The following is a 13362-nucleotide window of genomic DNA, read 5'->3' as shown; positions in this document are numbered from 1 at the left end:
AGACAAATTATGTATCAGTAATACTAAATTAGGCAAAAACAACATTTTTAAAGATCAGAATTACATTGAAATATTACACGACCGTTAGCAGAGGCGGGAAAAATATGAAGTTGTTCGCAGTCATATATAATTTATTCATTTGTTATTTTTTTGTTTACTATTATTTACTTAGTATTTATTTTTACAATTTTCAACTCGGAGAGGTCCCTTTGACCTGTGAGGCCCTAAGCTATATAGCTTATCTAGCTTATACCTAAATCTGGCACTGTCACCGACCCACATCGGGGCTTGGGGGGAAAACAAAACAAAACATAAAAAAATAAATAAATAAAACAAATCAAGAGTGTGACATGATATAAGTATATGTTGTGTTGTCAATAGTAAAAGAAACAATTGAGACTGTGCAATTGTGTGTAAATGAGGCAGAAAGTCAGTCAGATCAGCAACCTGGGACTTGGTCACAATTTTTGTGATGCCATATGATTACATGAGACACATAAACACCTATGCTCTTCATTTCTTATTTTATAGTTCTACATTATCTTTTCTTTATTTCTAAGTCACATTACGTAGTAGTTTTGTAATGATTATTTCACAACTTTTATAGTTTCATTACATGTAATAATGGCAAAATGCTATCCCTTGCTTAGAATATTATTCCTTAATATCCCTCATCTAGCTACAATTTTGCTTAATGTTAGGTTTTTAGGAATGCATCCCCGTCGTTAAATAAGGGATACCTGTACTGCAGTATTCTTCACTGAAACTACACTCCCAACATGACATGTTTGCTACCACAAGGCATCTGGCTAAGGACTCGTTGGCTGGTTCAAGCAGTGCGTCATATCGGGACTAGCCAATGAGACGGAACTACGAGGTGGTGTGACGGAGGTAAGTTAGCAGCCGCGAACCATCACCCCGGCAGTCGGACTCCTAGATGGCCCGGTCAACACTTTCTGCCGTGAGCAGTGTGTGTGCTGTGGGAGTCCTGCCATGAGCAGTGTGTGCGCTGTGGGAGTCCTGCCATGAGCTGTGTGTGCTGTGGGAGTCCTGCCAAGAGCAGTGTGTGTGCTGTGGGAGTCCTGCCAAGAGCTGTGTGTGTGGGGAGTCCAGTGTGGCTGTACGTCATGGGAGTGCTGCCGTGTGGCGTGGAAGTGCTGCCGTGTGGCATGGGAGTGTTGCCGTGTGGCATGGGAGTGTTGCCGTGTGGCGTGGAAGTGCTGCCGTGTGGCGTGGAAGTGCTGCCGTGTGGCGTGGAAGTGCTGCCGTGTGGCATGGGAGTGTTGCTGTGTGGCGTGGAAGTGTTACAGTGTGGTGTGGAAGTGCTGCTGTGTGGCATGGGAGTGTTGCCGTGTGGCATGGGAGTGTTGCCGTGTGGCATGGGAGTGCTGCCGTGTGGCGTGGAAGTGCTGCCGTGTGGCATGGGAGTGTTGCTGTGTGGCGTGGGAGTGTTACAGTGTGGTGTGGAAGTGCTGCCGTGTGCCATACCAGTGTTGTGTGCTTTGATTATTAAATAGTTAAGTCCACCCGTACACGTTGTAAGTACCAACCATATTATTCTATTGGAAATAGCATAACAATCATACCTTTGCAAGTAAACAACTGAACTAATACGCACCTACAGGGTCCATTATGAAGGTCTGGTTGAATCAGGGCCTTTCACAAGGGAAGTTGGTTGTCTCAACACTAATCTGCAAACATTAAAAATCACTAAAAAGAATGTCAAATACAACTGTACTTGGTTTCAAAAACACTGTACAGCTGTTTAAGAGCATCTCAAATGTAATAAGTTTAACAGTGTCCAACTTTAGCCTCCAATTACATTATACAACTGCCAACATACACACAGTACAGTAAAGTAGTTTGACTTAAAAGACCCATACTGGTTATTGTACAACATTCCTTGTTTAACACAGTACTGTAGATGCATTCCAGATACTGTAATTACAGTGGAATCATGTTAAGCGACCACTAATTTCCCATTAAGCTTATAGGGACGTGTGCAGGTGAGGGCTAAGAGGACGAGTAACAATTAAGTGAGATGTAGAGTATACAGTTTATAAAAAGTCTATTACATGTACAGGTTGGACCTTATTAATCTGGGAAGCTTGGGACCAGACTGGTTCTGGATTTGCAAAAATTACAAACCATCGAGGACCAAGGTAAAAAAAAAAAAGGCAAAATAATGCATAAAATGTACTATTACTGGTACCAATACAACTTACATCAGCATAAATCTAGCCCAGGCTTACTGGACCTCTTTATGACAAAGTATTAGTGCTATGGCACAAGTTTACTGCACACTGGACCCTCGCTTTATGCACATTCACTAGATGGGAATCTAATATACTATAGGAATAGCAGTGTGTCTGTGTGTCTGTTCTGGCCAGCCGAAACGGCACAATCGTTTTTCATCAAACTTGGTGGAAAAATCGCATAAAATTCGTAGAGTGGAACAAACCTTGTCCCATGTCGATGGTTTCTTTAGGAAGGCGATTAACCATTTTATTTACGCTGGAAAACGATGCAAGTCTACGGACTTGGCGCACCCTCATTCGCTGTACGCTGTCAGCTAGACAGCGGTTGCGTGCTAGGCAAGCAAGAGCATTCAAACTTCCACTGGGCACGAAGGGTCCGCGATCACTTGTTCACATATATGTACAGAACTAAACAAAGAATTTATTTGAATTAGTCTGTAACGTTTAATGCCATAATATCCTCACCACGGGGGTTAAGTATACAGACTTTTCCCTGTGAAAAAGCCATAATTTTTAGCAACTTATTACTGTACTCACTTTGTACTCAAATGTACTAAGCTAAAGGACTAAAAAAAAATTCTCTTGTGCAAACTATGAAATGTTTATACTCAAATTAACAGGTAATAGGCAGCTACCAAACAGGGAGGTACTACCGCCTGGGAAGATATTGGAAGCATAATGTGTTGTCTAATGGTAGACCCTGCTGCCATATGGCTCCACAAAAATTGTGACCAAGTCCCAAGTTGCTGATCTGACTCTCTGCCTCATTTACACACAATTGCAGGGTCTCAATTGTTTCTCTTACTATTGACATCACAACATTTATATTGTTTCTCACATTTTATTTATTATTATTATTATTATTATTATTATTATTATTATTATTATTATTATTACTATTATTATCATTATCATTTTATTATTTATTTTTAATTTTTTATTGATTATAAATTTTATTTATGATGAATTATTATTATTATTATTATTATTATTATTATTATTATTATTACATTTTCGCCCCCCCCCCAGGCCCCGATGTGGGTCGGTGACCTGTGTCCGGGTGGGCTATTCCCAGTAAAAAAAAAAAAAAAATCTCTATCTTTCAAAGATTCCAGCAATGCAAGTTAGTATATTCTGCTAAGTCAAGTCAGTCTGTCACTTCTATAAAAGAAAAACGTTAAGCCTAATACCACCTTCACCCTCTAAAATCCTTATCGTCTTCTGGCAGGGTGTGTGATGTATTGACAGCCAGGAGCGGAGATTGCCAGTTGCATATTTATCAGTGAAGGGGGAAGGAATCAGGGACTCAGGATTATGCAATAGAGGGAGTTAAATTTCCACTTACAAAATGACACTGACTTGACTTAGCAGAATTTAACTTGCATTGCTGGAATTCTTCCAAGATGACATCAAAAAGGGAAGATTCAAGATCCGTGAGTCGAGCTATAGGCATACGTGTGTTGCAGTAGGTGCATACACCTCCCTTAGAACGGAAAGAGGTTTAAAGGTGGTGGCAACTTCCTAATACCGACCGTATTTTACCTCACATTTTCTTCGACTTCAAAGCCTTGCCCACTTTAAACAAGTAATATTGTTGGTAATTTTATTGATTAAAATACTCGAAAAATATAAATTTCCGTCGGAAATGCCGGTAAATATTCGTCCATTGGCTGTCCTCAGGTTTTGGTATGAGAATAGGTTTTGTGTGTATTTTTTTGGTGTGTTATTCAAAATTGTCCTTTATTTCTTGTGCAAATTAGCAATTTTTGCAAAAAATAAATTTTCATTTTAACAGAAACCACTAATTTGCACAAAAATGGAGGTCAGATTTGAGTAAATCACCAAAAACTATTCTCATACCAAAGGAATCAACCTAACCTATCCTACAAGGAGGAGGAGGAAAGGAGGAGACAAGTGACTAAGTGAGGAGTATAACCTCAGGTAAACATGGCAGGTACCTGTGGACAGCCAATGGACGAATATTAACCGATATGCCATAGAAGAAATGTCTTGGAATAGTCTGATCTATGCAAAAAATGTGTTTTTAATTAAGAAATTGAGTTGGGCCCACTTATGCAAATTTACCCATTACTGGGTAAACATTTACTAAAGTGGTGCAAGCGATTTTGCCAGCAAAAACCTTTTTTTTCCCTGCATGAATTTTGCTGCCTTTTATTGGAGATAGTTTTTTCCGGAGAAAACAAAAAACCAATGTTTTCCTAACATAACATAACCTGACCTAACCCCTTAGTGGGGGGACTAGTGGCTATATAATGTTGTCAGTATTTAACTTATCCTTGTTTAATCTAACATAATGTATTCCGCTATTTGGGAAACGCTATTTTTCAGAGTTGGGTCATGTATTATATAGCATGGTAATGTGATTCAGACGACCCACGCACTACACATTCCCCCACCCAGGGCGCTCCGTGCATGCGGTATTATAGTATAAATTATAAAAAAAGAAACACTTCCCCAAAAGAGAACATGGACACCAGCAATTCACAATAAAAATTATGGTGTTAAAGCAGTATGTTCTTGCTAGAATCGTAGGTTTTTCCTACAAAGATTAGCCCACCCGGGCACAGGTCACTGACCCACATCAGGGCCTGGGAAGAGGGGGGCGAAAATGTAGTACAGTAGTAGTAATAATAATGATGATGATGATGATGATAATAATAATAATAATAATAATAATAATAATAATAATAATAATAATAATAATAATTATAATATTAATAATAATAAATAGTTCATTGTTATGAGTGTCCGCTGTTAATTTCTGTTCTTGTATAAAATTCGTTGTTTCAGATGGTATGTGGGTGTCTCGGGCAGCTTCGCTCACTACTCGCCAACACCAGCTGAGCCCTTATTTAAGTACAGTTAACCCTCACTTTACACGGTTAATGTAACCCAGAGGGTACCGCGGAAAGCGAGAAACGCGTAAAGTGAATAACATAACATATGGGATTAATTGAAATGGAGTCCAGGCCGATCCCCAAACTCCACTTTTTGACGACACATAACTATGTTGTAGTAAAAATAACATCTTAATTTTATGATGGTACATGCGCACAATTAATACTTAAGAGAAATAGAGAAATACAGTCGCCAAGTTAATGTCCATTCAAATAATGGACACAACTCCCTCCCCCTCTTCTCACACTACACTGCTGGCTCTTCCCTCTGAGAAATTTTGGGGGAAAACCAGGTATAGTAATAAATAATACCTCAATCTAAAGTTAGGATAATATAATTGACATTGCTGGATTCCTTGTAAGACCAGGAATATTTTGAATATAAATGTCATATATTTTTCACAAAAGATAACATATTTACTCAGATTAAACATTACATCTAAAATTTGTATGTCTAATGCAAAATCTATGATGTTTATATTCAAAATGATCATCAAATTGTAAGAATTCCAGCAATGTAAATTATATTCTGGCCGGGTAATTTGTATGAATTTTATGAGCTAAAACAAATATCTTCAGTTAATAAAAAAAAAAAATATTCTTCACGACACTATCTGTCAATCAAAGTACCCCACCTTGCCTCCCCCCCTCTTCCAACCGAGCGGTCAGTCCGTCCCAACCCTCCCCCCCACCCCCACCACTCCTCCCTTCAAGAGAAGAGTGGGTGAAAAAAATAAATTTTAACATTTTGTATTAAATAATACCTCAGATTAAAGTTAGGATAATATAATTGACATTGCTGGATTCCTTGTAAGACCAGGAATATTTTGAATATAAACGTCATATATTTTGCACAAAAGATAACATACTTACTCAGAGTGAACATTATATCTAAAAATTTTATGTCTAATGCAAAATATATGATGTTTATATTCAAAATGATCATCAAATTGTAAGAATTCCAGCAATGTAAATTATATTCTGGCCGGATAATTTGTATGAATTTTATGAGCTAAATAAAAAAATTATACTTCACCGTGTAAAGGGGTACACCCACCGCGGAATGTGAGCATCCTGGGTTCTGGCAGGGCACCGCGTAAACGTGGAAACGGGGAATGTGGGACCGCGTAAAGTGAGGGTTGACTGTAATAACTTTGTTTATTACAGTATTACCCCGCCTAACGCGGTTTCACTTAACGCGTTTTATCATATACGCGGTGCCTCGCCAGAGCTGAACTTTCACTTAACACGGATTTTTTCCACATATACGCGGTGAGTGTCCGGCTCGAGACGCTATTTTTAGATTTGCCCCACCCTGCCTGACTGCCTGTTTTAGCTCATAAAATTCATACAAATTACCCGGCCAGAATATAATTTACATTGCTGGAATTCTTATAATTTGGTGATCATTTTGAATATAAACATCATATTTTTGCATTAGACATACAAATTTTAGATAAAAATTTTTCTCAAATTAACTATGTTATCTTTTGTGCAAAATATATGACATTTATATTCAAAATATTCCTGGTCTTACAAGGAATCCAGCAATGTCAATTATATTATCCTAACTTTAGTTTGAGGTATTATTTATTAAAATTTAGTGGTTATCCCACACATCTCCTTGGGACGGTTGGTGGGGGGTGGGGGGGAGGGAGGGACCGACCGACCATCTGTTACCCTGTGAAGAATTATTTTTTTTTTTTATTAACTGAAGATATTTGTTTTAGCTCATAAAATTCATACAAATTACCCGGTCTGAATATAATTTACATTGCTGGAATTCTTATAATTTGATGATCATTTTGAATATAAACATCATATTTTTGCATTAGACATACAAATTTTAGATAAAAATTTTTCTCAAATTAACTATGTTATCTTTTGTGCAAAATATATGACATTTATATTCAAAATATTCCTGGTCTTACAAGGAATCCAGCAATGTCAATTATATTATCCTAACTTTAATCTGAGGTATTATTTAATACTAAATGTTAAAAACCCTGGAAGGGAGGATTGGTGGGGGGTGGGGGGGAGGGTTGGGACTGACCGCGCGGTTGGAAGAGGGGGGGAGGCAAGGTGGGGTACTTTGATTGACAGATAGTGTTGTAAAGATTATTTTTTTTTTTATTAACTGAAGATATTTGTTTTAGCTCATAAAATTCATACAAATTACCCGGTCAGAATATAATTTACATTGCTGGAATTCTTATAATTTGGTGATCATTTTGAATATAAACATCATATATTTTTCATTAAACATACAAATTTTAGATAAAAATTTTTCTCTAGGTAACTATGTTATCTTTTGTGCAAAATATATGACATTTATATTCAAAATATTCCTGGTCTTACAAGGAATCCAGCAATGTCAATTGTATTATCCTAACTTTAGTTTGAGGTATTATTTATTAAAATTTAGTGGTTTTCCCCCAAAAATTTCTCTGAGAGGGAAGAGCCAGGGAGTGTAGTGTGAGAGAGGGAGGGAGTTGAGTCCATTATTTGAATGGACATTAACTTGGCGACTGTATTTCTCTTAAGTATTAATTGTGTGCATGTACCATCATAAAATTAAGATGTTATTTTTACTACAACATAGGTATGTGCCTTCAAAAAGTGGAGTTTGGGGGTCAGGCCGGTTTCTATTGGAATTAATCCCATATGTTCTGTTGTTCACTTAACGCGGGACCCTCTGGGTTCAATTGACCGCGTTAAGTGGGGTACAACTGTACATTGTATTATGTTTTATTTTATTGTTTTATTACATTAGGTTTGTATCATAGGTTAAATATGTGGAATTAATGTCAGTAGGGTAATTTAAATATAGTTTTATTATCTTAGCCAATCAGGATATGTTATGTCAGTATTTGGCGGTAAAAGGTGACGTCGGTGACCAGCTGGTAGTCAGTCTAGGCACAGCTGTCTTTAAGTTAAGTAATATACTCTCTCTCTCTCTCTTATGTTTTGGGAGTTGGCATTTGACTATTGTGATTTGTGTTGATTGATATTGATATTGTGTGATAATGTTGGACCTTCAGTCTTACTCAGCCACTTCCAAACATCTTATCATATTATTGTTGTTTTAGTGTTTGTTTGTTAATATAATATTTTTAATTAAATCTACTTCATGAATTTCAATATACCCCATAGTAATGAGGTGATGAATTTGGTGGGATCTATTCCTGGACCTATAGTACAAAGAGAAATTTGAATTTGTGATACTGTTATACCCTATGAGGCCAAGGGTCGTAACATTCATAGAAAATAAAATTGATAATAAAAAAAAATTAAAAATTAAATAATAATATATTAATAATAACAACAACACTGATAGTAATAATAATAATAATAATAATAATAATAATAATAATAATAATAATAATAATAAAGAAATAAAAAAATAAAAAAAGATCAATAGTGAGAAACAATATACTGTATATATGTTGTGTTGTCAAAGTAAGAGAAACATTTGAGACCCTGCAATTTTGTGTAAATGAGACAAAGTAAATCGTAAGTAATTTTTCGTTACCCACCCATCAACTTTTTTCACATGAAAAATATTTTTTTTTGCTAGTTTTCTTGCTGTTTTAGATGATACTGACATTTATCTTTAGAGCAAATCACTTTTTTATTTTAGTTAAGTTAGGTTAGGTTAGGTGGGTGCTGGACAACTCGTACCCAAGCAAATCGTACCCATCAGAACATGTCAACTCGTACCCAATTACAAGACAGTTCAAACCCATATACAGTGACCCCTCCGTTAACGAACTCAATCCGTTCCAGAAGGTCGCTCGTTAACCGAAACCATTGTTTCAATGGGTTTTTGGGTAATTGGTTCCAGCTCACCGAAAATTTCCTAAATTCAACAAAAATGGTAGAAAAGTTCATTTACTTTGAGGTGTGTATGTAGAAGGCTCCTGGATGATGATGATGATGGGATTTAGAATGGGGGTGGAGGAGAAGGACGAAGAGAAGGCATTGGGGTGGAAGAGAAGTCACCCCATGGCGCCATTCACCCATAAAATTTTAGCTCTCTTGGTGTAATTCAAGGAATTCCTTATTTCAAATCAACTTTTCTGTATATATATTGTCAATATGTAAAATATATTTCAAAATGACCAATAATTTGCTTGGAAACACAGAAAAAAGCGTTTAGTTGAAGAGAGTCTCAAGCATGATGTTACCTCCAGTGAAAACAGAGAGACTAACGCCTGTTTGCTGTGTTAAGAGGCTGGATGCTGCGCTTTAAACTAGTCACTTTACCTTCAATTATGTTCAATAATTGTTAAAATGACTAAAAAATTGAATATTAAATTTTTAAAATTATTGAATAGTATAAACTTCTTGATATTTACTAAAATAGTTAGGAATTTAAGCCCTAGAACCGATTAATGTATTGGCGGACTGATACTAAAGCTGGTTGCCCGGTCAGTGCAAGCGAAAACATGTTGAGGTCGGTTCGTAAGAAATTCATTAACCGAATTGAAGATCCATATGGAAGGCAGTTCGTTAACCGAAATTTCGTTAACCGAGGCGTTCGTTAAACGAGGGGTCACTGTGTGTGTGTGTGTGTGTATATATATATATATATATATATATATATATATATATATATATATATATATATATATATATATATATATATATATATATATATGTGGATAAGAATCTTGATAAATCTGCAGAAGAAAATGGAAACAGCGGGCATGGCTTTAGTCCTGTTTTTAAGCCTCTCTGTCCATGTAATCCAGTTGCTCTGAAGATGTCTTGAATAAAGGCAGCTGGAATGTCGTTGTTTCCATTTTCCGTGTGATTTTATCAAGATTTATCTTATCCATTTTCGTAATTTAAATATGGAACTTTACATCTCTTCACACCTTGGCTTTGTCTGTATATTTAAGCCTCTCTCTGTCCACGCCTTAATCCCGTTTGCCTCTGAATGTCTTGAATAAAAACCCAGCTAGGTGCTCCGTTGTTTCCATTTTCGTGTGATTTTATCAGAATTTATCTTATCCACGACCTTTCGTAATAGTTACTCTATGGAAACTTACCGTCTCTCTTCGCTGTGTCCTTAATCTGTCAACAACATCCTCATCTTAGCCCCATCTACGTAACTTCCCCAAGAAGGTTTGCTGAGGCTCATAGTCTCAAAAAACAAGTTGAAGTTTTTGGTGCAGGAATGATAAAATTGTTCCCAAGTCCTGTCTTCCATTAGACTAAGAAATCTGGACAGTAAAGCATTCTCTGGAGTTGGATAAGGTGTTGCTAGATTCCCTTATCAGAGTTCAAATAATTAATGAAATTAGCCTTCAAACACGGTGCTCAGTGTAAAATGCTTATGCAAAACAGTGTTTGTGTTGATAGAAATGTACCATTGATGATTTTGTATATCAACTTCTTAGTGAAACTGACAAAGCCCAAAAAGAAGGTTAAATGCCAAATTTAATGCTCTGTTTGGCGAGTTACTGGACCATATTAGGTGATCCCAAATTTGTTCCATAAACATCATCTTATGATCTACAGACAAATGAAAACTTGTTCTTGGTTTTTGGTAGGAAGTTTTCTATCACTCAACTGATTGTGTTAATCAAAACACTATTGCTAAAGGTTTAATCAACCTGGAAAAGAATAAATTAAGTCAGATGTTACAAATGAAGATATTTCCATAGCTAAAGGCTCTATACACAGTGTTTTACATAAGAAATTTGTTTAGAAACATTCCAAAAAGATTTGAAACAGCCTTGATAAACTTGAAAAAATAGAATATCCATATTATCAAGGCTGATAAGTCCTAATGCTATTGTTATTTTTGGATAAAAAGTGACTACAATGATAAGATAATTAAATTTACTTAGTGATGAAAGCGCACATATTGTGAGCTTATGAAAGATCCCCTGGAAAATATTAATAAGTTATCTAATTTAAAATTAAGATGTTATTGAAAAAGAACCCCGATCTCATCAAACAGCTCTCTCATATCAATCCCACTTTACATATATATGCGGATTGATCCAAAACACTAAACTTAACAATCATTACGTCTATACGTATGAGTTCTGTAGGTTCTGTTGCTAAATTATCAGAAGTGGCTGGTAAAGATGCTATCCTCTTACAGGCAAATATCATTCACATATATGCAATAGCAGTGATTTAATTGATAACTCAGAAACACAATGAACCTTGCAAATTAATAAAAGTTTTGATGTAAATTCACTGTTCACTAGAGTACCTGTGAAAGACTTGCTTTTCATTTGTAAAGATAAATTACAACTGTTAGATTTAACTATTGAACATGATACTTTCACCAGAAATTGATAGAGCTATCGTAACTGACAATGTGTTTAAACCAAATGGGAAGTTCTACAAGCAAATATTTGGCATGAGCATAGGTAGTGTCTTTCTGCTCCTCTAGCCTGTATTTATATGGAGTTTTTTTGAGTCTAGGTGCTTCCCCCAATATAGTGGACTTTTATTCCTCCATGGAAGTATGAATATGTAGATGTTCTTTGTCTTTGTACAGAAACAGTGACCCATTGGAATTTTTAGACAAGCAATGATATTGTCCCAAGTATCACATTCAAAATTGAAGAAATAATGGATCCCTTCCATTCCTTGATAATACTTATCATGGCCAAAACTATAAATTTAAGGTATATAGAAATTCCACAGGTAGACAGTTTCCATTCACTTTTATCGAATGCCTTGAGTCTACCAAAATGTCAGTTTTTCTGCTATGTTCTTAAAGATGTCTGCGTATTTGTGACTCTGAATTTGTGTGATGAATTGAAACACATTAGTTCCATGCAGCCACAGGAATTGCCCTTCTGTGTTTGTTGATCGTTGTTTTAAAAGGGCTAAAAATCCTTTCATTCCTCTCCAAGCAGACAAGTTCCTACACTTGAAATATTTTTTGATACTGCCCTATCGTAATGAATTTGTCCCGTTAGTTAATTCCTCAAGCTTCCTAAATATTAATGTTGTTTCAAGTATAGCTCATATTTACCAATATATTTAATAAGAATAAGCCCAAATTTGAATGTTAATGGAAGTGTTTATTGTATTCCTGTAGCAAATGTAGTGTAATTATGTAGGACAGACAGGAAAAACACTGCAGCTCAGAATCAAACAACATAAAGGTATAATATCAGAACAGCATCGAAAGCAGTGCCTTGTTCGTTCATGTTAGAATAAATAAATCATCCATTGTAGCGAGAAAAGCTTAAGTATTTAAATCATCGCGCATCACAGAAAGACTTCTGCTTGGGAAAAGCTATTTGATTGAAATTAAATCAATAAACCTTAGTGATGGATTTAGTTCAAAACTGATAATATGTTACATAAAATTTATTTGTCAGTGGCCCAAGGTTAAAAATGTTGAAACCTTTGATCTAGATGTACCAATGAATTATTTGTGGGTCCCTTATTTTTGACCTGGCCTGACTAGTCACGTCACCCCCCCTTCTCTTAAGCTCCTCTCGTGTGTGTTGGTGTGAGGATTAGTGGGTGGCATCATGACCTGACCTCATGTTTTTAAGGTCACCCACATATATTTAAACTCTCTCTGTCCATGGAATCCAGTTGCCTCTGAAGATGTCTTGAATAAAGGCGAAAGCTAAGTGCTCCGTTGTTTCCATTTTCGTGTGATTTATCCAAGATATATATACAGTTGTACCCATAGCAGTCCAATAAAAACCCACAGGAGTGCCGTGTTAAGTGAAAACGTTAGACTCCTCTACGTGTGTGTTGGTGTGGGGATTAGTGGATGGCATCATTATGACCTGACCTCATGTTTTTAAGGTCACCCTGTATATTTAAGCCTCTCTCTGTCCATGGAATCCAGTTGCCTCTGAAGATGTCTTGAATAAAGACGAAAGCTAAGGTGCTCCGTTGTTTCCATTTTCCCGTGTGATTTTATCAAGATATATACAGTTGTACCCCACTTAACGCGGTCAATAAAACCCACAGGGTACCGTGTTAAGTGAAAACCGCGTTAAGTGAACAACAGAACATATGGGATTAATTCCAATAGAAACTGGCCCATCCCCAAACTCCACTTTTTCTGACACAATACCTATGTTCTAGTAAAAATAACATCTAAATTTTATGATGGTACATGCACACAATTAATACTTAAGAGAAATAGAGAAATACAGTCGCCAAGTTAATGTCCATTCAAATAATGG

The 13362-nt window shown here is 36.2% G+C and overlaps 1 protein-coding gene across 8 annotated transcripts in view; it reads right to left on the bottom strand.

Moving 5' to 3' along the window:
• The window catches only part of LOC121877622 (solute carrier family 49 member 4 homolog), a 125460-nt gene that overhangs the window by 89564 nt on the left and 22534 nt on the right, over positions 1-13362 (bottom strand). For 6 of the 8 annotated variants that reach the window (XM_042383432.1, XM_042383429.1, XM_042383428.1 and 3 more), the window contains exon 2: positions 1619-1691. In XM_042383432.1, coding sequence (XP_042239366.1) covers positions 1619-1631 — 13 coding nt within the window. In that variant the 5' untranslated portion in view covers positions 1632-1691. Of the gene's footprint in view, positions 1-1618; positions 1692-2461; positions 2765-9071; positions 9093-13362 lie in introns of those variants that run through there. The other 2 variants (XM_042383434.1, XM_042383426.1) reach the window with 2 other exon arrangements.

This window comes from Homarus americanus, unplaced genomic scaffold (assembly GCF_018991925.1).
Source record: "Homarus americanus isolate GMGI-L3 unplaced genomic scaffold, GMGI_Hamer_2.0 scaffold19918, whole genome shotgun sequence".
Classification (NCBI taxonomy): domain Eukaryota; kingdom Metazoa; phylum Arthropoda; class Malacostraca; order Decapoda; family Nephropidae; genus Homarus; species Homarus americanus.
The sequence above is the reverse complement of the archived record's forward strand: the minus strand, read 5'-3'. Positions and strand labels throughout refer to the sequence as shown.